The following is a 26137-nucleotide window of genomic DNA, read 5'->3' as shown; positions in this document are numbered from 1 at the left end:
GACATGTTTCCTATCAATTAAGGGTGGTGGGTGGACCCTCAAAGCTGGAGGGCCAATCAGAGGCCTTCCAGTTTCAGAGAAGCACCCAGCTGCACAACAAGGTAAGTAACTGGGAGGAAGCTTCAACAAGCAGTTGCCCTCTCAGCTACCATTGAAAAAATTAAATTAAAAAGTTACAAAAAGCAGCCAGACCACCACTGGTGGGGAGGGGAACAGCCTCTCTGCAGGGCGACCTTTGGCTGTACCTCCAACCAAGCAGGTGGGGAGGGCCTTTAGGCCTACCTGGAACACAGCCCCCCCCCACCCATCCCCGGCCTGCCGTTCGAAGCCCACCTCCAGGCAGTTAATTTGTGTTGTGTCAGGAAAATCCCAACAAGGTTCTCAAGGAGTCTAATCGCCTTCCCATGCCCTGAACTCACCTTGCCCAAAATGGCTAGGGTCAGTGTCTTGAGACTGACAAGCTGGCTGGTGCCGGTATTTTCGGGGCCCTATCTGCCTCCATTCCTGCCCTCCGAGTGGCCCAAGCAGTCAGCTCTGTGTTGGACTCTTAATGTTCTTTAAAGGGGGCTTGCAAGCCAATTGGTCAAAATGAAGGCTTACCTCCATCTCAGGGCAGTTAATGTGGCCTTTGCAGCATGCCCACATCCTATGAACAAGTCTAGAAGGTAATGCCACCTAAAAATAAGCTTAACTTTTGCTAATAGAACATCCATAGTGGTTGAGATAGTAAATTCCTGAGCTATTTATTTCTTATTCTTATTATCTGAGCAAGAACATTTAAAGACGCTTCCTTAACAGGAGTAAGTGTCACCCAGACTGTGGCGATCACTTGGGAAGGAGATTGCTACTGGTCGCTAGAGAAGTCTAAGGTTGCCTGTGAAATATTGTTTAAGTCTATAATAAATCCAGTTATTTGTCCCTTTCTTATTCAGTGTTGGAATTTTAAGCAAGCTAAAAACAATAACAGAAGAAATGTAGACTAGTAACTCAATTCACCATTTACCACAAACCTAAGCAAACACAGTCTATTAGGCTTTAGTACAAAACCTTCCAATATTTTTCCCACAGTGTGTTAATTCTCTGTAAACCCGTGGACAAGGAGTTTTTAATGTCCCCGGAGAGTGAGCGAGCAGTGCCCCAGGTCATATTGTACCCAACACTTTACCAAAACTGTTCATTTGTCTCAATTATCTACTTTTAAAACAAATGCATTGTAAATTGAGCATTTTTTACCTTGGCAGAGTGCTCCTTTGATGTGTGCCTTTCAAAGATTTTGTTGACCCCTAGACATATTGAGAAAAAAAGGTTAACATAGAGAGCCAACATATGCGGAAAACATTCCCATACCGTACGAGGCAGTCAGGATCTTTGAAAGAGCTTTTTTGATCCCTTCATGCTTAATAAGGTTTATCACAACCGTGTGGGCTGGAAGCTGCTAAAGTCGCCCTTATCAAGGGAGCATCATACTGCAGACTTGGACTCACTTCCAGGGAAAGTTCTTAACAAATAAAATACTTGTTATACAAGTTCATTGTAAAAAGCTCCACTGACAGATCGAGAGTTCTTTAGAGGGGCAGAAGGAACGACTTGCATTTCTATAGCCTCAGGATGCCCCCAAAGCAAGCCAATGACCTATCTTGTGCAGTGTCGCTGTCCTTGTAATGTGGCATTCAATTTGCACACAGCAAGATCCCACAGAAAGCAATGAGATAGTTGCCAGATCATTTGTTTGAGGCACTGGCTTAGGGATAAATATTGGCCCAGGTCACTGTGAGTAGGGGGGAGCACCCCCTGCTCTGCTTCAAAATAGTGGCCATGGGAGCAAGGCAGAAAGAGGTGCGAAACAGCTGTGTCTATGCACCAGATGTGAGCGAGAAACAGGCAGACATACTGATGGAGACACATCAAAATGAGACTAAACCATGAGACGGAGAGAGAGATGATAAAGGCTCACCACCAGAGACAGAGAGAGACTCTCAGAGGCACAGATACAGGGAGAAAGCTTTTGAGACCGAGACAGATGGAGACGGACCTTGTCTTGAGGCACAAAGGCCCAACGTGACTTCAATAGTTTTAGTTCCCTCCAAACCACATTGTGCCTCCAGCAGTGAGCAGTGTTCCTCTTGCATGCAGGACTCCTTAATCTATAAAATGAGGCACTTATTTAACTCTCTGAACTGGAGAAATGCTAAGTGCTCACTGGCATAAATTCTAAGATGCCCACTTGACCAATACCTCAAAAATTGTGAGGCTTTCTGAACAATCCAAGCTCTTTGCAAAGGAGCATCGCTTTCAGACTGTATCAGCAGCAGCTTCCTAGAACCAAACGGAGCAAAACATAATCCTTGTGAAAGTGAGTCTTGAAAGAGCTGCCAATTGGTGCTTTTCATCAAGGAAACATCACTCGACACTGCCTAAGCTGTGGGAATGAGAAAGAAGCAAACAGAAGGGGAGTGGAAAAAAACATCAGAAAACTGCCAAGACCAGAAACATGAAACATTAAAAGGAAAATAAATGAATAGAAAGAAGAACAAGGGGGTAAGAGGGGTTCCAATTCCAAAATGTGTCAGGAAACAACAATCCCATGCCTGCCAACAATTTTAGTTGCACCATCCCAACTGTCAAGTACATTTACGTTTAAATTTAAATACAGCCAGAGCACTTACACTGTGGAGGAATCTTATTACCTGAAAAGATAATAGCCTCCAGGCCTTGATATTTAACATAAGCATGTGGGCACATGCCATCGTCACAGTGTTGAATATACATAGATACACATACATACATACAAACACGTGCACGTACATACCTCACCCTGCAGATCATGTCTTTTACTCACCAAATGCTCAATATTCCTTACTGTTCCAGTCCCCTTTCTTGGCTGTGGGAAATCGGAAACAGGAAAGTTATTAACTGACGCATTAAACAAAACTAGCCCTTTTCCTGAAGGAATGTACATCGAGTTGATTCTGGGCACCCATCCAGCCTGACGTGACAGAAATGTCACGTGCTTACTTCACTGATCCCTCCCCCAACTTCCCAATGGGAAGGGAACAGGAGGCGGGAATGCACTCCAGATCCTAACCACTCACTGCGTAAAAAGTTTTCCCTCAAGTTGCTTCTTTTGCCAATCATCTTAAATGGGTGCCTTCTGATACTCGATCCTTCTGCCAATAGGAGCAGTTTCTCCCTAGCTATTTTGTCCAGACCCCTCATGATTTTGAACAACCCTATCAAATCTCCTCTCAGCTTTCTTCAAGGAGAACAGCCCAGCTTCTCCAATCTATCTACATTACTGAAGTTCCACGATCCAGGAACCATTCTCATTCAGCGGTTTTGCAGGACCTTCATGCTTTCGCCTCAGAGAACTGCACTGTGCATCACAGAGAACATTCTATTTCTTTCCTCATGTTAAAGAAACCTCTCTGTAAAGTTCTCACTCTGAATATCGCAGAGTGAAATTAGAAAATACAAAAAGGATCAAATACGCATAAATTTCAGAGTGTTCTTTGTGAGAGAATTCTAATATTGAAGCTCCCAGTGAAGAGCCCAAGCAATAGTGCAGCCCTATCACTGACTTGCCCACCCAGAGGGGAGCACAGCTTCCTGACTGGGACACTGCAACATCTTAAAATATCCCAGACTCGAAAGGGTTTCTTCTCCCCGTGTTTGCTACTTGTTTTACTGGAACAGAACGTTAAGCAGGGAATAGCACTTTATAATGATGTATCTTTTTGGCTAAGATATGGATTTTATATGCATTACTCTATAGGGGACATCAATAATAGATATCTCACCAGGGCACTGCTGAGATCATATCTGGAGTGCTGTGTACAGTATTGGTCTCATTATTTAAGGAAGGATGTAAATGTGTTGGAAGCAGTTTAGGTTTACCAGACTAATACCAGGAATGGGCGGGTTGTCTTATGAGGAAAGGTTGGACAGGCTAGGCTTGTGTCTGCTGGAGTTTAAAAGAGTAAGAGGCGACTTGATCGAAACATTTAAGATCTTGAGAGGTCTTGACAGGGTGGATGTGGAGAGGGTGTTTCCTCTTGTGGGAGAATCCGGAACCGGGGATCACTGTTTAAAAATAAGGGGTCACCCATTTGAGACCGAGATGAGCAGAAATTTTTTTCTCTGAGGGTCATGAGTCTTTGGAACTCTCTTCCTTAAAAGGTTGTGGAAGCAGAGTCTTTGAATATTTTTAAGGCAGATGTAGACAGATTCTTGATAAGCAAGGGGGTGAAAGGTTATGTGGGTCGGTGGGAATGTGGAGTTAAGGTTATAATCTGATCAGCCATTATCTTATTAAATGGTGGAGCAGGCTCGAGGGGCCAAGTGGCCTACTCCTGCTCCTAATTTGTATGTTCGTATGCATAGAAAATAGGTAGATAATAGATAAATAACAATACAGATAGATTGATAAACACAAGTACACCAACTGGTTTATATTGTAATGCACGAGGTCTGCACACTGCTTTCACTCTCAATTATTTAAGATTCCCATACACAGTCACTGATCCCTGTTTTGAGTTGTGCATTTACTGGAACACAAATTATTGAAAATTCAATAAAACATTGACCTAGATAAGCTTCACACCATACTTAAACAGTTAGCACATGGGTCTGCAGGTTCCAGAGCTACATGCTTTAACATGTCATTTGCAGCTCACAACTTTTTTCAGTTGGATCGCATTAACATGAAAAAAAAGCCGAAAAATATTAAGTCAGGAAAAGTAAGCTGTGTTTTTATTGTGGAGATAAAAGACTGAACATTATGCTGCACTTTATGGATCCAAATGATTATTTTAACAAAAAACATAATCACACTCTAAATAAAGCTGTTTGAGGGGTATAGCCCTCTCTGGGTTATAGATAATGCCTTTTGGTCCAAGGGACAGTTTTTATGGTTGTGATCATTATTGTATCTAATATGGCTGAGACAATAAATTATTCCGAATGTGCTACGAGAAGCTAATTTTTATCATGAGAATCGATAGCCAAAAAAAAAAATCTTAATCCAATTTAGTATCGCAAGTTAAAGTTTGTTTCAAAGACGACTTTACTGACAAAATTATAGGGCGGAATTTTCTGTGCCCACTGGCATTGGTCATGTTCGGTGGCGTGAGCAGGCAATATGGCAAAAAGGCCAAAAATCGGTTTCACGATGTTGTGAAACCAGCTTGCGATCGTCCGCTTAGCCCGTCGATGGCGAGCTGTGTTTCCTGCCATCGGCCGTTGGGAACCTCATTGTAATACATCTGCATATTATTATAAGGCCAGCCCGCCAGAATCATCCCCCCCAACCCCGCTGGATCATCCACCCACATCGGCGGGACAACACGCCGATGTGGTTCACAACAGCATATATAAGGCGTGCACTTGGCGGGCTGCACTTTGAGGGGAACTTGGAGGTGAGTGCATAGTAACGTTGCGCAGTGCTCGTGAGGGTCGCCTGTTGGACTTCAAGGTTGAGGCAACTTGGTGGGGTGGGTGGCAGGGCTGCTCTGTGGTTGAGGCAACTTGTGGGGGGCGGCAAGGGCTGCTCTGTGGTTGAAGTGCACAAGCATGTGCGGGGTTGGGGGGAGGGAAGTGGCCACGCATTAGGGAAACCTTGTATAAGGTGACCATTCCTCTGCAGCTTGGACAGTTCAGACGCAGCCACATTGATATGCATGGAGTCGGGTCTCTACCTTATCTGCCCACTCAAGCAATGCAGAGGCATGAAAGTGCCACCAAGTGCTCCAGAGCTTTTCACCCTCAGGCACAGACTGCAAACTATTGAGCGTTTTAGTGAACTGCAGAACAGTTGGACGACTGGGCACGTTGTACAATCTCCTTGCTAAAGCTGGCCATGGAACAGTCACTGGTGGAGGTGCTCACATCCCCTTGCGATGTCATCATCCCGGTTTGGACCAGTCTCCCCCATGGTTCAAGCTAACAGTGCAGCCTTGCAGCGCGGGTTAGGAGAATGCCTGCGCCTGAGCTGAGAGCACAGCATGCAGTCCAATGGGCAAAGCTGCTGCCAATTGGTCAGGTGGAGTGGGGCAGAAGGGGCTGGGGTTTCAGGCAGCCATGCAGCTCACTAAGCTCTGTCCATCCAATGGGTTTCCAGCACTCTCCGGGATGCGTTAAGGGGCCTTCAGACTTAACCAAAAGAGGTTCTTAGAATGCCCAAGCTAACCCACGCGTCTCTCTCTTTTATCCTGTAGGAGGAGTACATCAGGAGCATGGAGCTCGGTGAACTAGGTGTATGTCTTGTGACATACAGAGAGCGGAGATGACAGAGAAGAGAGTGACAGAGGTGCCTGGCTACGCAGAGGCAAGAGCAGCACCCTTAGGAAGAAGGGGCAGCTGGGGCTCCCGCACACGCTACTGAAGAGCCACAGCAAGTTGTCGCTGGTCGGCGCCTAGCTAGACCCAGGGTCTACTGATGCTGTCTTTTATTCCTGCAGATGACTGAGAACCAGTGTCTCTGAAGACTGCGCGTGTATAGGGAACTGTTCGGTCACATCTGCCAGCTACTGCAGGATTTGGCGCCAAGGGGACATGGAGGGCACCCTCTGCCAGTGGCTCTGAAAGTGACAGCGGTACTCAATTTTTATGTCAGTGGCTCCTTTCAGGGCTCTACAGGTGACCTCTGTGGGATCTCTCAAACCTCCACCCACAAATACATCCATGAGGTCAAGGATGCCATCTTCACAAGGGCACACAACTTTGTACATTTCACCTGGGACCAGGAGAGCCAGGATGCAAAAGCGATTGGATTCTCCCAGATCTTGGGTTTCCCACAGGTGCAGGCTGCACACATGTGGTGCTTAGATCTTCATCGCAACAAACGGTCAACTACATCAACCGCAAGGGCCCATTCGCTGAATGTGCAGCTGGTGTGCGACCACCACAGATGCATCCTGCAGGTCTGCGCATATTTTCCAGGGAGTGCACATGACTCCTACATTTTCAGTCGGTCACAGATCCCTGATGTCTTCCAGGGTCCACAGAGGCTGCAGGGATGGCTCCTCAGGGACAAGTGCTACCTGTAGAGGCCGTGGCTGATGACACCCGTACGGCGGCCTCAGACTGCAGCACAGCGAAGGTGTAACAAGGCTCATGCTGCAACTCGCAACTTGGTGAAGCAGACCATCGGGATGCAGAAAATGAGGTTCTGGTACCTGGACTGGTCTGGTGGAGCCCTGCAATACAGTCCGCAGAGGGTGTCACGCATTGTCGTCGCCTGCTGAGCCCTTCACAACCTGGCACTGCGACGGGGAGAGGAGCTGGCTGAGTAGCTAGTGTCCTCCGATGAGGAGGACGTCGATGGAGATGAGGGTGAGGCGGTCCTTGAAGGCAACTATGATGGCGATGAGGCCCTCGCACTGTCCAGACGAGGCAGGCGCGTTCGGGAGGCCCTCATAGCTGCTAGATTTGTGGAGGATGATGATGATATGCAATAAGGAGACACCATAGATCCTCACATTGCAACTATGAATGTTTTGACTCCAGTCTGGCTTATGGTAGCAGACATACCCTCTGTGATAATGCTCCTGTCATGGAGATGCAATGGAGGCCCTAATAGTCACTGTATTGCAGGAGGATGATGACAACATGCAGCGAGGACACTCCATAGATCTTCACATTGCCTCTGTGAATGTCTGGCTCCTGTCTGGCTGAGGGCAGCTCGCTTGCGCTGTGTGATCAGGGTCATATCATGGAGACGCAGCCATGAAACTTTAAAAGCAACTGATCCTTTGTCCATCTTCAGCACCTGAGCCCTTCAGGAGCACAGCATCACTGGTCACAGATGCTGAAGAGATGGGGGCCAACCCCACCTTAAAGGTGCTGAGAGCACACAGAGAGAATGACAGAACTCTGTGATGCCTGCCCATGATATTCTGGCAGCAATGACAAGCACCATCGAGGTGCAGGCATCAGTAATGTGTCCAGGGAGTGTGAGGCCGGATCATCACTTTGGTTTGAAGGTTGCACAAGGCACAGGGAAGGGGTCCTGGACTGAGACACCTGCCTTTATCTTGTGCAGAAAGGCTTCACATCTGAGTGATACAAACACTGCTCATCAGAACAAGGAGCCATAGTCAGGGAGACATTGTTGAGAGTTTATTTACAATAGTGAGCATTATGTACAAGTGGTTAACTCCCATGCCCAGGCTGTGCAACTCCATCTTCTTAACCTTCCTAACCCTGCCGCTACGTCTTGTTGCTCCCCGGACATCCACAGTGGAGGTTGAGGCAGCCTGCTGACTGTGACACCCTGTCTGCGATGACCTTGGCAGGTGTCCTCTGGAGGGCTGAGACCTGGAGATCCCCGGCCTGCTTTCAGGGTCCTGCTGTGTGGCAGTGGCACCCTCCTCGGCCTGTGGAGCTGGAGCTGCTGAGGTCACAGGAAGATGGGATTCGGATGGGCCAGACACTCCCGGAGTCACCTGGGTGGATGGCCCAGGGCGTACACCTGCTGATCCTCCTCCCTATGGGTGCCCAAGGGCCCCTGGTTGACTCCTTGAGGAGAAGGGGAAGCTGGAGTGAGATCGAGCTGCCTGGCACCCCTCTCATGTACACACTGTTGGAGGCCAATTATAACGTAAGCAATGGAGTTCAGCCCACGCAGTGGTGCAGGACCAATGTACTGGACCAAGGTCTCCATGGTGGCTGCCATCCTACCAGTGTTGACCTCAGTGCGTTGGCATGTCGGCACTATCACCTCAGCCTGAAGGTGGATGGAATCCTCCGTCATACCTTGCAATCTGAGGAGTACAGCAGACATCCTTTCCTGATGTTCCCGAGACATGAGTCCAGAGGCTCATCATCTGACTCGGACTCAGCAAATTTCTGGCCTCCAGCAGTCCTCCGAGTGCCGGGACCTGGGAAGTCCCTGCCTCTGCCTGCTGTGGATCAGAGAGTGCAGTGCGCTTACCAGATTGTGATCCCGAGGCTATTCTAAAGCTAGGTCCCACCGAGGTATGTGTGTCTGTGCTGGCGGAGCGTGTGGGTGAGCGCTGTAATGGGTCTTCAATGAGGATGCCTTCAGATTCCTCTTCTGTGGTTTCTTCGGGGCTCGATTGGAGGCCCTGGGTTGTGGACTCTGTCGGCTGTTTGGAAGATGTGTCTGTGAAAGCAAGGGGAGATAATTAGTGCATGTCAGGGGACTGCGGAACGGGGGAACTCACTCACAGCTTGGTTGTCTGTTGGATGTTGCACTGCTGGATCCTCACTTGGTTGAGCACCGCTGACCTCACCGTCAGCACAGGACCGGTTCCAGTCATCGCTGGCCAGCTGGATGGCTCTGTTTTCAAAGTCCATGAGGACCTTGATTTCAGGCATTCCCCCACCGGTCTACGGCCTCTCCCTCTTGTTGTGTGCCAGCTTGTCCCAAATGAATAGAGATGGAGAGAGTGTAAGCAGGACGACTGCCAGGCCAGATGATAAGTATGCCTGGTATGTGTGAGTGGTCCCATGGATGGGATGAGGACAATGAAGGTCTGTGTGAGAGAGTGAATGGTGATGTCCCTTGAACTGGTAGTGAGTGAGGGCCCTGTGGATGTGTGATGGATTTGTGTGTGTGTTCATTGAGAGTGACTTACCCTGGCGGAATGGAGGGGATCATTCATCCTTTTGCAGCACTGGGTGGCTGTCCTTTTGCAGGTTCTTACCATGGCAGCCACCACCTCCCAAGTGGTGTTGCTGCCCATCCTGTGGCCAGAGAGGAGTAGAGGACATCACGGCGGGCCTCCACTGTGTCCAAAAGATGCTCGAGGGATGCATCACTAAACCAAGGGACTGCAGTCATTTTGCCTTTCAGGGCCATGTCTTCTGTACAGCAGTCGTGGGCTGGAAGTACTGAGAGATGTGCGCACAGCTGCACTTTAAATATAGCACCTGGTGTGATGAAGCGGCGAGGTAATGTCGTGGCGGGCAAATCAAAACGGCGTGTTTTCCAGGAATGCATAATTAATGCAGCGGGAATGGGATGATACGACATTGGAAACCGCCATTGCGGCCGGTGGGTAAATATTTTTTATTTTAGGTAATTTTTTTTGTAAAAAGGCTCTTCAGGTTAAAAAAAAAGGTTGCTGATTCCTGAGTTAGTGCATTTGAAAAGAGCAATAAACTAACAAGGATAAAATGCATCAGAAAGCAAACACATTAAAGCCAGTGTACATCAACAGCAGACACACAGTAGACCAGTGGTTTCATGGACAGCAAATTAGTTATTATGTAGATCGTCTCCATGGTACATACGGCAGAGTGACCCACGTGGCAGAGAATCCATGCAAGTGGGAGACTTGTCGTGACTCATCCAGATTACCTAGGACATTCACATACACCCACACATTTACACTCCACGTATTCAAACCTTGGGAAATTTGGAACAGGTGATTGGAAATTTCCTGGGAACAGTATTGAGGCCTGTACAAACAACCAACTGTACAAATATCTCGCCACATGGGCCCAACAAGAGGCTTTCTTTCCGATTCATTTCCGTTCCGTCACCACGCGGCTATCACCTTTCCAAAGCTGACACCCTCCTCAGCAGCCATCGGCTGAAAAGCAGCCTCCGATCCTTCCTGCTCTTCCCTTTTCCCTTCTATTTTACAGCTCTCAGGTTTGCTGGGTGTTTGTTGATCAAATGAAAAGCAGGAACGTACGCAATGTTTCGCCCTCTTTCAGAAGGAAGACAATTGGAGCCCAGCCACAGTCACCAGGATTATCAGCTCGATCTGGGAGTAGAGTCATTTTGTTGAGGCCCCAGCAGTGAGTGTGATTGTTCAATGCAGGACACTGATAGAGGAGACGGTTGACATTTTGCACTGAACTGAGATTCGCTGCAGGCGATTGCTTTTAACCCTCTTGAGCGCTAGGAGTGGGTTCATTTGTCCAGAGGCTGCTGGATTGCTGGGGTATGGCGAGACAGGGCATTGTACATTTCATAAAACGACACAGCACAGAAGGAAGCCATTCAGCCCATTGTGCATGTGCTGTCTCTCTGAAAGAGTTATTCAATCAGTCTCACTCTCCTCTTCTTTCCCCATAGTCCTGCAAATTTTTCCCCTTCAAAAATTTATCCCAATTCCCTTATTCACGTAACAATTGAACCTGTTTCCAGCACCCTATCAGGCATCACATTCCAAATCAGAGCAGCTCACTGCATTAAAAAAAGTTTCCTCATCGCACCTCTGCTTCTTTCACCTTAAATTTGTGCTGTCTGGTTACGAACCCTTCTGCCACGAGAAACAGTTTCTCCTTATTTGCTCTATCAAAGCCCCTCACAATTTTGAACACCACTATTAAATTTCCCCTTAACCTTCTCTGCTCTAAAGGGAACAATCCCAGCTTCTCCAGTCTCTCCGGGTCTCTGATGTAAATTTGATGCAATAGTTGTGTCAAAGAATGGCCTGCAGCTTTGCCAATCTTCCACACCCTGGCTTTTTCATGGCTGCTAAACCAGCCATTGAAGTTGGCTTCTGGAAAAAGATGGCCCTGCCTCCAAAATGGTTGCAGGGAGCAGAGAGGCAGAAGAAGAAAGAGAACTGAAATATTTGACATTGAAAATTGTAGGGGGTTTGGAATGAGAGGGCAGGAGGGCTCAAGGTTTCCTCCGGGCCCACGAGGAAACCAAAAAAACGAAAAGTAACATCCCTCTTCTGGGCTATTCAGACTCTGGATCAACTGGTCTGGTGGACAGCCCAAAATGGTTCCCCCTCCTTGAACGCGGGTTAAAATTGCAGTTGATGTCATCACAGTCCAAACTGCGCACTGAAGGATGGACCCGCAGGCGTCCCTCTCACCTGATCAAAAGGAGCAGATTACATTTGCAACCAGCTGGATTGGATGTGAGCTGCTGCAGCCATTTTTATTGCCCGCCCTGTTTCTGCCGTGTGGGCAGGGTTAAAATTGGCCTTACAGCATTTGAGTTTAAAGCCTGACAGAAATCAGTCAATCCAGGGTGACAGGAAGATAATGGGGGCGCGAACGCTCATTTATTGTCAAACATGCAGATGCAGCCAAAGTCAGCTTTTAATTATATTTAATTTTGAGAGAAAGCAGCTTTTAATTACAGATAACGATGATGTACACAGAATTGGCTGCTTTTGTAAATAAGGGAAAGGATACAGTACCTGTCATTTAATTGCTTTATGAATAACCTGTTTAACTCTGTTGACGTTTCCCCACCGTCATTTCCATTGTAAATAGACCTCGGCTGATCAAATATATTTATGTACACAATGCGCTTCTTTTCCTGAAATTCTCACCTGCCGCTTGTGTATTCTGCCACACTTCAGTCCTATGTTCACGTTGCTTCTAATTAAACTCCCCCAATTGAACTGACAGGGCAGAATGCAGGATGCAATGTTTATGAGATAAAACTGAAAGACGATACAATAGTTAAGCCAGTCAAGGCTTAAGGTATTAGCTGTTCCAGTTAAATGACGCAACCCCACTTCCCTTGTACTGAATGTAACAGGTTAAATAGGTTCATTTCTCAACTGTGTATGAGGGCAAAGTTACAAAAAGTGATCATATTCAACAAAAAGTAACCAGCATGACCAAAGAAAAATTGACATAAGTACAAAATTGAAGCAAATTAGAAAGTGAGACACTTAACAAAATTATTTCAAATTCTGAGGCCCACCATCCCCATTTCCCTATGCTACACTTTCCTTACCTTAGGTTAGAGCACAAATGGGGTACCAGCCACAAATCGGACAACACAGGATGAGGGGATCTAGACCAGGTTTGAGTTCCACTCCTTCAACTGGGGCCTTGAATCAACAAGCAACTTCCTAGTTCTGAGGCGCAAACACTCCCAATGGAAACAACAAATGCTCCATGTCGCTTCGCACTGCAACTATGGAGATTGAGGATTAGGTACAGCTGGTTTTATTCCATCTCTGTTTGTAGCTACCCCTGCCCTAACAGAGATGAATTTGAGGGATTTTTTTCCCTCTGAGCCTAGGACTGAAATGCAAAGGCCGCTGACAGTTAAGCCTTAAGGAAGGTCACCTCCTGCTTTCGGTATCTGACTGTCAATACAGATGGCATGGAGAATGGAAACATTATGCCTGTGTAATAGGCAGCTGCTATTTGGAGGTTTTTGTTAAGCCCTTTCTGATCTCTGAAGTGTGCTCTCGCTAAAAATGGGAACGTTACTGCAGAGTTGAATGGGATGGAAGTTCACTATGCAAGTTCAAAATGAGATGGCTGCTTCCTGGTTTAAATAAGTTCAAACTTTGGAAAGTAAACTGTGAAAGAAAAAGGGCTTTCAGAACACACCTGAAGACATGTAGTAAACGCTGTTCGTTATCTTAAAATTCAAAGTCAAATTTAAAGCTCTGTCTCTGTTGTTAAGACCATAAGACATAGGAGCAGAAATTAGGCCATTTGGCCCATCGAGTCTGCTCCGCCATTCAATCATGGCTGATAAGTTTCTCAACCCCATTCTCCTGCCTTCTCCCCGTAACCTTTGATCCCCTCACCAATCAAGAACCTATCTATCTCGGTCTTAAATACACTCACTGACCTGGTCTCCACAGCCTTCTGTGGCAATGAATTCCATAGATTCACCACTCTCTGGCTAAAGAAGTTTCTCCTCATCTCTGTTCTAAGAGGTCTTCCCTTTACCCTGAAGCTGTGCCCTCGGGTCCTAGTCTCTCCTACTAATGGAAACATCTTCCCCACGTCCATTCTATCCAGGCCTTTCAATATTCTGTAAGTTTCAATCAGATCCCCCTCATCCTTCTAAACTCCATCGAGTATAGACCCAGAGTCCTCAAACATTCCTCATATGTTAAGCCTTTCATTCCTGGGATCATTCTCTTGAACCTCCTCTGGACCCTCTCCAGGGCCAGAACATCCTTCCTGAGATACGGGGCCCAAAATTGCTCACAATATTCTAAATGTGGTCTGACCAGAGCCTTACAAAGCCTCAGCAGCACATCCCTGCTTTTATATTCTAGTCCTCTCGAAATAAATGCCAACATTGCATTTGCCTTCCTAACTACCGACTCAATCTGCAAATTAACCTTAAGAGAATCCTGGACTAGGACTCCCAAGTCCCTTTGCACTCCAGATTTCTGAATTCTCTCCCCATTTAGAAAATAGTCTATGCCTCTATTCTTCCTACCAAAGTGCATGACCTCACACTTCCCCACATTGTATTCCATCTGCCACTTCTTTGCCCATTCTCCTAACCTGTCCAAATCCTTCTGCAGCCTCCCTGCCTCCTCAATACTACCTGTCCCTCCACCTATCTTTGTATCATCTGCAAACTTAGCCAGGATGCCCTCAGTTCCTTCATCTAGATCATTAATGTATAAAGTAAAAAGTTGTGGTCCCAATACTGACCCCTGCGGAACTCCACTAGCCACCGGCCGCCATCCTGAGAAGGACCCCCTTATCCCCACTCTCTGCCTCCTGCCAGACAGCCAATCTTCTATCCATGCTAGTACCTTGCCTCTAACACCATGGGCTCTTATCTTACTGAGCAGCCTCCTGTGCGGCACCTTGTCAAAGGCGTTCTGGAAGTCCAAGTAGATAACATCCATTGGCTCTCCTTTGTCTAACCTACTCGTTACCTCCTCAAAGAATTATAACAGGTTTGTCAGGCATGACCTCCCCTTGATAAAACCATGCTGACTTTGCCCTATTTTACCATGCACTTCCAAGTATTCTGAAATCTCATCCTTAATAATGGACTCTAAAATCTTACCAACGACCGAGATCAGGCTAATCGGCCTGTAATTTCCCGTCTTTTGCCTCACTCCCTTCTTAAACAGGCGGGTTACATTAGCGATTTTCCAGTCCTCTGGGACCCTCCCTGACTCGAGTGATTCCTGAAATATCACCACTAACGCCTCCACTATCTCTTCAGCTATCTCCTTCAGAAGTTAACTGGGTCAGGGGAACATGGGTTAAAGTCGGGCTAACTGGATTGGAAAAATCACCTGCAACATTTGCTTGTCCCTTTGTTGTGCTCTATAGTTATGTAGTAAAACATCCTAAGGCTCTTCAAAGGAGTGCCATCAAACAACATTTGACACTGAGCCACATAAAGAGATATTAAGACAGGTGAAGTATATAGGCTTTAAGAAGCATCTTAAAGGAGGAGAGAGAGGCAGAGAGGTTTAGGAAGGGAATTCCAGAGCTTAGGGCCTCAGTTGGGTGGCCGCCCATGGTGGAGCGATGGAAATCAGGGATGTACAAGAAACCAGAATTGGAGCTGCGCAGAGATCTCAGAGGGTTTTAGGGCTGGAGGAGATTACAGAGCTAGGGAGGGGGTGAGGGGCGACACCATGGAGGGATTAGAAAATAAGGGTGGGAATTTTAAAATTGAGGTATTGCCAGACTGGGAGCCAATGTAGGGAAATCAAGGGCTGTGGGGATAGATCAGTTAAGTGGAGTTTATGTAGCAGATCAGCCATTATCTTATTGAATGGTGGAGCAGGCTCAAGGGGCTGAATGGCCTACTCCTGCTCTTATTTCTTGTGTGGGCAGAATAGTACACTCATGAAGATGAAATGCTCAATAAAGGAAATAGAACACTGAACTATATCACTAGAACAGGCTGAGGAAGCCATCTGAAACTGGTCAGATCACAGCTTGAACACTGCATCTAGTTTTTCCTCAAATTTATGCAATGTGAGCATCGCTGGCTAGGCCAGCATTTATTGCCCATCCCTAGTTGCCCTTGAGGTGGTGGTGGTGAGCTGCCTTCTTGAATGGCTGCAGTGCTTCAGAGAATGTACAGTCTGACTTCAGCCATCAAGAAAGTCATGGCCACACCGAAATTTGCTCTTTTGCTGGAGGCTGCTACTGACTGCTCTGGGCAATTCCTCTCACCCAAGAACTCCCCAAGCAAGCGAGCCAATATGGTTCTTTAAATGGGTAATCAGAATCTCCAATGAACAAATTCCAACAAGGACAGGTTAATCATGTTTGATGATCACACTGGACTTTCACGTTGCCAGACTGTACCAGCAAAGTGACATGACGCAATGAGGTTTTACTGCCTCCCTTCCCAATTGCAGTCGAACTTTAGACAGCCTCAGCCCTCGCTATCTCTGCAGGGTAGACTCACAGGGATGTCTGTTCAACTGTGCCCCACCGCCATCCATTTAGAAAACAAAAGGCCAAAGAGAAAAAAAAATGCAGGGATATGGGGCAAAAGCAGAGGGAGTGCGACTAATTGGATTGCTCTTTGAAAGATCTGGCAGAGACTCGATGGGCTGAATGGCCTCAGTCTCTGCTCTGCTAGTCTATGTTTTCCAACCAGAAGCTTGCTACATGGGATTCATGTTACTTGAGTTTGTAGGCCAGATATATAGTGAGCATGAAGTGACAATGGCTGGATTCTGCCCCAAAAATGATTTCATATTTTTCCCTCAGACAAACAAAGCAGCTTTTTGTAAAATGTCCGTCCTGGCTTGAATAGACTTCATGAAGGTTCAGATTTCCCATTTGAAGTCACACTGGCATCTCCACCAGGGAGTCCTTAGGGAGAATAGGTTTCGGCAAGAGTAATGACGTGCCTCCTTTGAAACAAAAATTCAGTTCACATTGTGCTGGCCACGGAGGAAAGGATTTTCTTTAAAAATATGAAAACCTAAGTTAGGGGCCGAGGCTAATAGTTTCTCTTCTACAGGTTTTAGCTGTGCCTCAGTTGGCAACGCTTTCCGAGTCAGGAGGTTAAGGGTTCGAGTCCCACTCCAGGACTTGAGCACAAAAAATGCAGGTTGGCACTCCAGCGCAGTACTAAGCGAGTGCAGTACTATCAGAGGTGCCGTCTTTCAGATGAGATGTCAAACCAAGATGCCCTGGTGCTATTCAACGTTCAATGAATAACAGGGGAGTTGCCCCCGCACCATACCCCCACAACCACCACCGGTGTCCTGACCAGTACTCATCCCGCAACCAACATCACAACACATGGATTATCTGATCATTATCACATTGTGGGATCTTGTTGTGCACAATTGACTGCCAAGTTACAGCAGTGGCTACACTTCAAAAGCACTTCATTGGCTTTGGGCATTCTGCGGTGGACATGGAAGGATTTCCTGTTCCTTCATTGGCTGGGATTGGGCAGGTTCAGAGGCAAATCGGTGGTTAAAGTGACATCACGTTTGGGTAGCAGGAGGTAGGAAAGCTCAAGGGAGCAGGGTTCCAAAGTTCGGCGATTCTCCGAAAGAATGAGTTGGAGTGAGAGACAGGTCGATTGATGAAACCAAAACCAAGACACAGAGCTTTTCCTTATTGAGAGAGCTTATTGACTGGTTCAGTCTCACAGCTCTCTTCCCACTCCACTCAATGTCCCAGCTATCCCTTATTTATATGCTCTTATTAAAACTGTCAACCAACAAAATAAACTAATTAACAAATAAACTAATTGACTAATTGAAAGCTCCTTAACGGGGCACTGCAACAAAAAGCAAAACTTTCAAAGGAAATTTATCAAATTAAATTAGAATACTGTTCCTGGAGCCAATGATGCACTCCACACCCACACAGCACCCACCAGCCACAGAAGGTCTCAAGTGTGCCAGTTCCCTATTTATATGCTCCTTTTGAAAAACCAATACATCAATAAAAATAAACTAATAAAAGGGGTGACAGCCCCTGACAGAGCACTGTAAGAAAAAGAAAACTTTCAGAGGAAACTTAGCTGATTAAATTAAAATGGTGTTCCTGGGGCTGACGACGCACTCCAGCCCCCGAGGTACCCACTGGTTGCAGAAGGCCTCAAACATACCGGTCCCCTATATACATGCTCTTTTGAAGAATCCATAAAAACTAAACCAATAAAAGGGGTGACAGCCCCTGATGGGCCACTGTAACAGGAAAAAAAAACTTTCAAAGGAAACATAACTAATTAAGCTAAAATGGTGTTCCCGGGGCTGACAATGCACTCCAGCCCCCGCAGTGCACACCAGTTGCAGAAGGCCTCAAGCGTATCAGTCCCCTATTTATATGTGTTCAAAGACACTTAATACCCATCAGCTGTTTCTCTTAACCTTAACAATGTAATTAACATTAACAAATCTTAACAATGTAATTGACAAGGCATTGACAATGATAAGTCTGGAATTCGACACTGAGGTTGCAGGGAGGTAGAAGAGTGTAGAGGGTGGAGATATCTACAGCTTCAGAGGAACAAGAGAAGCAAGTTCAAAGCAGCACTGACCACACTTTTAATAACAAGTTGGAGGGCGATAATTCAGAAAATGATGGAGGGAGAGAGAGAAGTTAAAGACTGGAGATCAGGAAAAAAATCACTGGGCCCATCAACTTTCCTGTGTTCAATCAGAGACCACTGCATGTCTGGATTGGGCCAGCATATCCTGACATTTCTGTTGCATTTTTAGAAAATGTCTGTAATTTACAGCACAGAAACAGGCCATTTGGCCCAACTGGTCTAAGCTGGTGTTTAAGCCCCACATGAGCCTCCGCCCACCCCTCTTCATCTAACTCTATCAGCATATCCTTCTATTCCTTTCTCCCTCATGCACTTATCCAGATTCCCTTTAAAAGCTTGTTACTTATTTAGAAACTTTGTGTTTTATGTTCAAAATGCGGTGTGATTAAAATGGATGTTATTATAGTTTTGCCTGTGCTCATCACGTCAGGTTGTGTCTAAAAAAATCTTTAAAGGCACCCGGTAGAAAACATGCCAAACTGGATGGACTGGTCATCATGCTGGCTTCACACTTGGCATGCCTAACTAGTAGAGTAGTGAGCTTTTCCAAACCATTCGACAGTACCAATTTAGTAGAGAGTCTCATTACGGGTGCTGGAATAGCCCTGGCTCTATTGTCTTCTCTTTTCCTCGGAGTGAAGAGAAAATTAGAGAAAACACAAAGAGGCAGAGAACAAAATAAAAGGTAACTGAACCGGAAGATAAGAGAGCTTATTGTAACATCACCTGGCTGTCACTGCAGCCTACATTACAAGCCCAGCTTGTTAATTTTAACCATGTTTATGTATCTGCTGTGAGCCGATGCCTCATATGATGACCACAAATCCCCTACTCGTCCAATGTTGACTAGCTTGAGAATCACTGATCAGATATCAGGCAGATGGTAGCTAATGAAGGCAAAGGTTACCATGGACACAAGGGCACTACCTTGAGCCCTCGTGTAACACAAGTAGGAACAATAACACAGAGATTAATTGCTGAGATGAAACTCTCGTATAAGCACCTGCTCACATAAGATAGGTCATGGTTTTGTCTTTCTTGCTAGCAGAGGCTGCCAGGGTACTTACAAGTTCCAGGCTTCGTGGGGCTGGAGGCACACAGATTGTCATTACCTGCAAAGCACAAAAAAAGCAAGGTCTAGATCATTTGGAAATCAATTTATGACGAAAATAGCTGGGCAATAAGTTACCTGTCTTATTCCAACAATTCACCACCTCTTCCCAAATCCTGAGCATGAATGGAGTCACAGGAAATATTTCCTCCCCCAGTTGGCACATTAGGAGCATTCTTGAGCCCTTGTATAATTGACCCTGCCCTTGCAGCCTTGCATCTTTCAGGACCTCACCCAACTGTGAGCCATGGAAGTGTGCATGGGCACACTACAGTGCCAAGGGCATCACAGACAGCTTCATCCTGTCTTTACCCAATGTGAGCAGGAATCCTGGCTAACCATCCCTCTCTAATCCATGACACCAACTGTAGTTGCCAACCCTGCCACAACAAAGCTTATATTTACATAGCACCTTTAACATAATAAAACGTCCTAAGGTGCTTCACAGCAGCATTCTAAAACAAGATATGACACTGAGCCACATAAGGTGATATTAGGTCAGATGACCAAAAGCTTGGTCAAAGAGGTATGCTTTAAGGAGTGTCTTATAAGTGGAAAGTGAGGTAGAGAGGAGGAGAAATTTAGGGAGGTAATTCCAAAGCTTGGGGGCCGAGGCAGCTGAAGGCACAGCCACCAATGGTGGAGAGATTAAAATCAGGAATGCACAAGGTGCCAGAATTAGAGGAGCACAGGTATCTCCAAGGGTTGTGAGGCTGGAGGCGATTACAGAGAAAGGGAGGGGCGAGGCCATGGAGAGATTTGAAAACAAGGATGTGAATTTTAAAATCAAGACATTGCTTGGCTTGGTCAGCGAGCACAGGGGTGATAGGGGAACAGGACTTGGTGCGAATAGGACGGTGCGAATTAAGACACAGGCAGCAGAGTTTTAGAGGAGCTCATGTTTATAGAGGGTAGAGTGTGGGAGAGCAGCCAGGAGTGTTGGAATAGTCGAGTCTAGAGGTAACAAAGGCATGGATGAGGGTTTCAGCAGCAGATGAGCTGAGATGGGGGTGGAGAGCAGTGATCTTACAGAGGTGGAAATAGGCGGCCTTCGTGATGGCACAAACATACCACCAGCTGACTTGGCATAGTCTGGGAATCAAACTCCTGCCTGGAAATGACTGCGAATGATATTATGGGAATGTCTAATGCATTCGGATCAAATTCCTCTTCCACTTTCAAGAGCCTGTTCGTTTAAAATGGGTTGCTGCCTCTGCTAAAATAGCAGAGAGAATTTGATCTGAATGTAGCTTCTCACTGCAATTGTGAATTATTAACAGTGGTGTTAGTTTAACATTCCTTTCATTAAGAAAGTTACAGATTACATTTAATGTAGAATGTACAGGAACAGGCCATTTAGCCCAACTGGTTCGTGCTGGTGTTTATGCTGCACATGAGCCTCCACCTACCCCAATTCATCTAAAGCATCATCAGATCCTTCTATTCCTTGCACCCTAGCCAATCACAGCAATGAGTTTAGCTAATTCAGTGAAATAATCAAAAGATTTTGGATGGTCATGTAGGTGATATATGGGATTAAATATTGAAAAGTGCCTATCCTAAAATGCTCGTGTATAAAGCCAAGTGCAATTAACTTCAGGGGCAGACTAGCATAGTGCCAATGAGAGTCCCTGAGATGTGGCACTGAGAGTGACAGCAGTGACACTGAAAGTGGCATTCAGAATGCCACAGGGAGTCCTTGAGGGTCTTTGGCTGATATTACTTAGTCCCTTTTCTGTTGAATAATCTCTGCATAATGAAAACCCGCTTTGATCCATGTGTTCTGTTTGTGCCTGAGCACTGGGCAAAACACTTCCATTGTGTTTCACAAAGTGACTGTCACTGAATCTGAATCAGTGAAACAATGTGACAGATTCACATTCTCAATGTTCAATGGGCGAGTAAAAGACACATTTTCAAGTGTGTCAAGTAGGCTTTCAGCTTTTTTGACAATAAAGCGCAAACTGGTGAAAAACTGGTGCTTGAGGGTTCTCAGTTTTCCCATCATGCCTTACAGAATGCACCTTCACTCCCCTCAATAAACATTGCTGATATTTTTGTGCTAATTAACCTGAGGCTGGGCCTGAGTGAAGCCACTCTTACTGCAGCCATCACTGGGGTGCTCCAAGGCAAGTTGCCAAATTTGCTGGAACATTTGGAAAGCTCTGTGTGCTGTGATCCCACGCCTATGAGGGACAGGGTTGAGAACTGATTGGCACTCTTTCAGTCCCAAATTTCACAGCCTTCATCCTGGGCTGGAATCAAACCCAGGATGCCAAAGTGAATGGACAATGTGACACTGCATCACTCAACCCCCACACCCTCGCTATTTTCTGTTCTCGAATATAAAGGTCTTCAGGAACTCCAACAGGAGTGAATGCAACACTCTTGAGGTTTCAGTGCTTTGGTTCCTCCAACATTGCTTCAAGGTTTCTTCTACCTACAAGGGGTTTGGGTTTTTTTTTTTATTTGTATGGCTGGGGAAGCAATTATAGTTTGATGTCGAGGTCAACAATCCATTCAATGGCTTCAGCTGGTGCAGTGTAAAGATTGTGATGCCACCAGGAACGGATTTCTCAGGGCAGAAGTTCAGTATGTGGGCGATGGGTGCAGAGCAGATATTGAGTGCTGTCTACCACGCCACACATTTGTAAAAACCCAACTACCCTGTCATACCTCATGACTCACTGACAGACAGGAGATCACTAGAATGCACCAGCAAGGAGGTGGATTTGACAAGTGCTGTAAAATCCAGCGTAGGAGTGACACCAGAATATAAGTCACATCCCTTTTTGAAGGAATGTCAATGTTCAATTGCCTCGATGTGCAAGTTGCTTCCTTCTACTTCAAAGGCTTCAAAACTAGAATGATACCGCACAGAAGGCAGCCATTTGGCCCATCATGTCTGCACTGGCTCTTTGAAAGAGTTATCCTGTTAGTCCCATTCCCCTGCTCTTTCCCCCAGCCCTGCACGTATTTCTTTTTCAAGTATGGATCATTCCCTTTGGAAAGTTATTATTGAATCTGCTTCCACCATCCTTTACGGCAAAGCATTCCAGATCACAACATCTTGCTGCATAAAAAATTTGTCCATATCTCCTCTCTGGTGTTTTTGCTGATTATCTTCAACCTGTGTCCCCCTGCTTACTGACCTATCTGCCACTGGAAACAGTTCTTCCCTAACTACTCTATCAAAGCCCTTCATAATTTTGGATGCCTCAATTAAATCTCCCTCGATCTTTTCTCTCTAAGGAGAGCAATCTCAGCTTCTCACATAACTGAAGTCCCTCAGCTCTGGTATCATTCTATATTCTACATGCAGTCCGTATAGAGAAATCCCCTAATTTCATAGCAGGTCTTTGATCAATTTAGGCAGTTTAATCCCAAGCAACTCAATTTAAGTTGTAGCTGGTGGAATATCCACCTCGTATGTCATAACATTGTACAACTGACGAAGAGCAACTATCTAGCATTTTCTGTACAGCCAGATTACTGCTTTTAAGCAGCGTTTTTACAGCATTCTGCTCCTACAATCAGCAGCTACAATTATCAGACTGGCACAGCATCATCCAGCAACTGACCATCCTATTCCAGTGTTTACTCCCAGACTTAACATTTGACCATCAGCAATGCCACGGAAGATCTCAGGCTAATTTGACATCTAATTTTCCACAGTGAATAACAAGTACCATAACTAAAAGACTTCATGGAGTCTTGTGCAACAGTTATTTCTATTCAATCAAGGCTGATGTTCCAGTGCAGTATTGGGGGAGATTTGCACCGTCAGAGGTGCTGTCTTTTGGAGGAGATATTAAACCGAGTCCCTGTCTCCTCTCTCAGGTAGATGTAAAAGATTCCATGATATTATTTTGAAGAGGAGCAGGGGAGTTCTCCCCAGTGTCCAGACCAATAATTATCCCTCAATCAACATTACTAAAATGGACTAGCTGGCCATTATCACATTGCTGTCTGTGGGAGTTTGCTGCGCACAGATTGGCTGCTGTGTTTCCTATATTACAACAGTGACTGCGCTTCAAAAGGACTTCAATGGCCGTGAAATGCTTTGGGAGGTCTAGCGGTCATGAAAAGTGCTATATAATTTTTTTTCATAATGCTTAGAGCAGCTCAGTCAGAACTTTGTCAGTTCTGAGTTACACATCACCTCGCTTTTGAAAACAAACCTAAACAGTTCAAACTGCCATCACTTCACGGCCTCCTACATCACCATGCCATGGTACAAGGAGACTGTCATGAAAGTATAATAATTCTCATAATGTTATTGTGATTTATTGTAAAAGTAGGTTAATAGTGGGGTTTGGATAGTTTGTCTGTGTGTGTGTGTGTGTGGGATTTAATTGAATTGGAGACAGCTGGTCTGGAGGCTTTGACTCATCAAAAGAAGCTCGGTTTGAAATGCTAAATACGTAAACATGGCTGAAGTTTTAGAATGTATGGTGAGGAGAATTTGCATTTTTACATAAATCAGGGTAGTTTGAATTTCAAAGAGATGGTAGGATATTACACCTAGCCAGAGAAGCTAGGCCAAGCAGTGTGTTTATTTTTCCCAAAGGTTACTGATAATATTAGCACCATGTAATGATTTATAGTATGAGAAAAGTAAGTTTTAAAGACATATGGGAACAATGGAATTTACATTAAAAGGGAGAAACATGTATAAAGGGAAATGGGGCTGTGTGGCAGGGAAGGCATTGTAAGATCTACCAGAAGTGTGAGAAACCCCCAGTATTTGTGCATTAAGCCCACTATCTACAGAAACCGAAGCTGGGGAAAGCCACTTTGAATTGTGTTGACTTGCCTGGATCTGCTTAAATCTATTTTTTTACCGTTGCCTTATTGAGGGTGTAACTGGAAGCCAGATTAATTAGGGGTTTTAGGAGTTATTATAGTAGTAATTTGTAGACCTATGTATGTGCTTGAAATATTTTCTTTTGTTAATAAATGGTTAATTTAGTTTTCTAAAATAACTCTAAAGTCTTGGTGGACTTATTACTACTGAATTCAGGGCACACATCTCGAAATAAATACAAATTGCAAAACCGTTGTGATAGCGGGATCACGTTTCCCTCATGGATTTGATCCGCCTGGCACACATCATCTGCCACATCATAACAGAGACTCTCACACCATTTGTGACCCCATGGACCAACCGTATTGTCATAACACAAACAAGAGCTCCTGAAGGCAAGTCTTCATGTACTTTTGTTCAAGTTGAGAAGCCAAGATGAAAGATCAAGAATAATAGAGGACAAAGTCAATCAAATGGTAGTAGTTCAGTGACATCATGTTTGGGGTTTAAGCCCCTGTAGGTGGGAATCGGAAGAAAGTTTGAGGGAGAGATGATAAGTTTCAAACTTTTCATATCCTGAGAAAAGAAAAGAACACAAAGAAGAAACAAGGAGGACAAAACGGTGTAAGGTGGAACTCTGCCCTGTATACAGATGCCGACATGCAGAATTAAGCACCACTTCTGAATCAGGGCTACTCTGCTTTTGGTGAATGGCTGTGTTCATCAAGGTGAGGGGCAGAGTAAAAACAATTCATTGCCATTAAGAGTAGGCCAATGTTCAGCTTCATTTGGCAAGTTCACTCCAAAATCAACGACCCAGGCACAATGTACCTCGAATATTTTTCTTGTATTGGGCTGTCTGCACTTTGATTTAATTCAATAGTTGCTGAGATGTTTGACAGAATAAACTCTTGTGTTCTGTTTATAGACCTCGCAAATCCATCTACAGGGCTTTAATAAAACGGAAATTAAACCCAGACAGAGAGCTCTTTCAGTTACAGTGTGTTATGTCTGACTCTCTCTACCTGACTTGGCTTTCATTCATATCACCATTGAAAGAAGCTCCTTAAGAACTCCTCTCCAGGTAGCCTTTGTTACCTCCAGATTTGACGATTTCAACATGCTCCTGGCTGGACTCCCATCTGCCACCCTCCAGAGACTTCTACTCATCCAAAACTCTGCTGCCCGCATCCTTACTCGCACCAAGTCCTGTTCACCCAGTACCCACTGTGCTCGCTAATCTACATTGGCTCCCGGTTCAGCAATGCCTCAATTTTAAAATTCTCATCCTTGTTTCAAATCCCTCCACGGTCTTGCCCCTCCATCCTTTGCAATCTCCTCCAGTCCCACAGCTCTCCAAGATATTTGCGCTCCTTTAATTCTGGCCTCTTCAGTATCCCTGATTTTAATTGCTCCACCATTGGTGGCTGTGCCTTCAGCTTCCTAGGCCCCAAGCTCTGAAATTCCCTCCCTACACCTCACTGCCTCTCTGACTCACTTTTCTCCATTAAGACCCTCCTTTAAAGCTACCTCTTTGACCTTAAGCTTTTGGTTATCTGACCTAATATCTCCTTATATGGCTTGGTGTCATATTTTGTACGATAATCGCTCCTGTGAAGCATCTTGGGGGCCATTTCACTATGTTCGAGGTGCTATATAAATACAAGTTGTCGCTGCGTTTCTCTGAAGTACATTGCCTTTGGCATTATGTGGCAATAGAGTAAGAACCTATCTGGATCAGTCATGTGAGTGGGATAAATTGTTAGATATTAGGGAGGGAACAGTTGCCCACAGGAGATGGGAGCTACAGTGGAGCCTGGGTTGACATCTACTCCAAACTGAAGGGCCTTTTTCTGGAGGCTTCAAGAGTGCTATGTGTTCAAGTTATACATTATGTGCTATGAGTTTGGATTGTCTCAACCACTTTCCAATAGTTTCAAGTCCACAGCACAAAACTGGCCACAATTTGGTATTAATTGGGACTAAGCTGTACTTTCTAACAACTCTTCCCTTT

The 26137-nt window shown here is 45.5% G+C and overlaps 1 protein-coding gene and 1 long non-coding RNA gene across 3 annotated transcripts in view; one reads left to right on the top strand and one right to left on the bottom strand.

Moving 5' to 3' along the window:
* Positions 1–26137, bottom strand: part of LOC144672573 (tensin-2-like) — a 237007-nt gene that overhangs the window by 69690 nt on the left and 141180 nt on the right. For both annotated transcript variants that reach the window (XM_078534376.1, XM_078534375.1), the window contains exons 4-6: positions 19273–19317; positions 2840–2881; positions 1234–1283 (exon numbers count right to left, since the gene is read on the bottom strand). In XM_078534376.1, coding sequence (XP_078390502.1) covers positions 1234–1283; positions 2840–2881; positions 19273–19317 — 137 coding nt within the window. The remainder of the gene's footprint in view (positions 1–1233; positions 1284–2839; positions 2882–19272; positions 19318–26137) is intronic.
* LOC144672575 (uncharacterized) overlaps positions 1–26137 on the top strand; it is a 101858-nt gene that overhangs the window by 57622 nt on the left and 18099 nt on the right. The window lies entirely within an intron of this gene.

Source organism: Cetorhinus maximus, chromosome X (genome assembly GCF_964194155.1).
Source record: "Cetorhinus maximus chromosome X, sCetMax3.hap1.1, whole genome shotgun sequence".
Classification (NCBI taxonomy): Eukaryota; Metazoa; Chordata; class Chondrichthyes; order Lamniformes; family Cetorhinidae; genus Cetorhinus; species Cetorhinus maximus.
The sequence above is the reverse complement of the archived record's forward strand: the minus strand, read 5'-3'. Positions and strand labels throughout refer to the sequence as shown.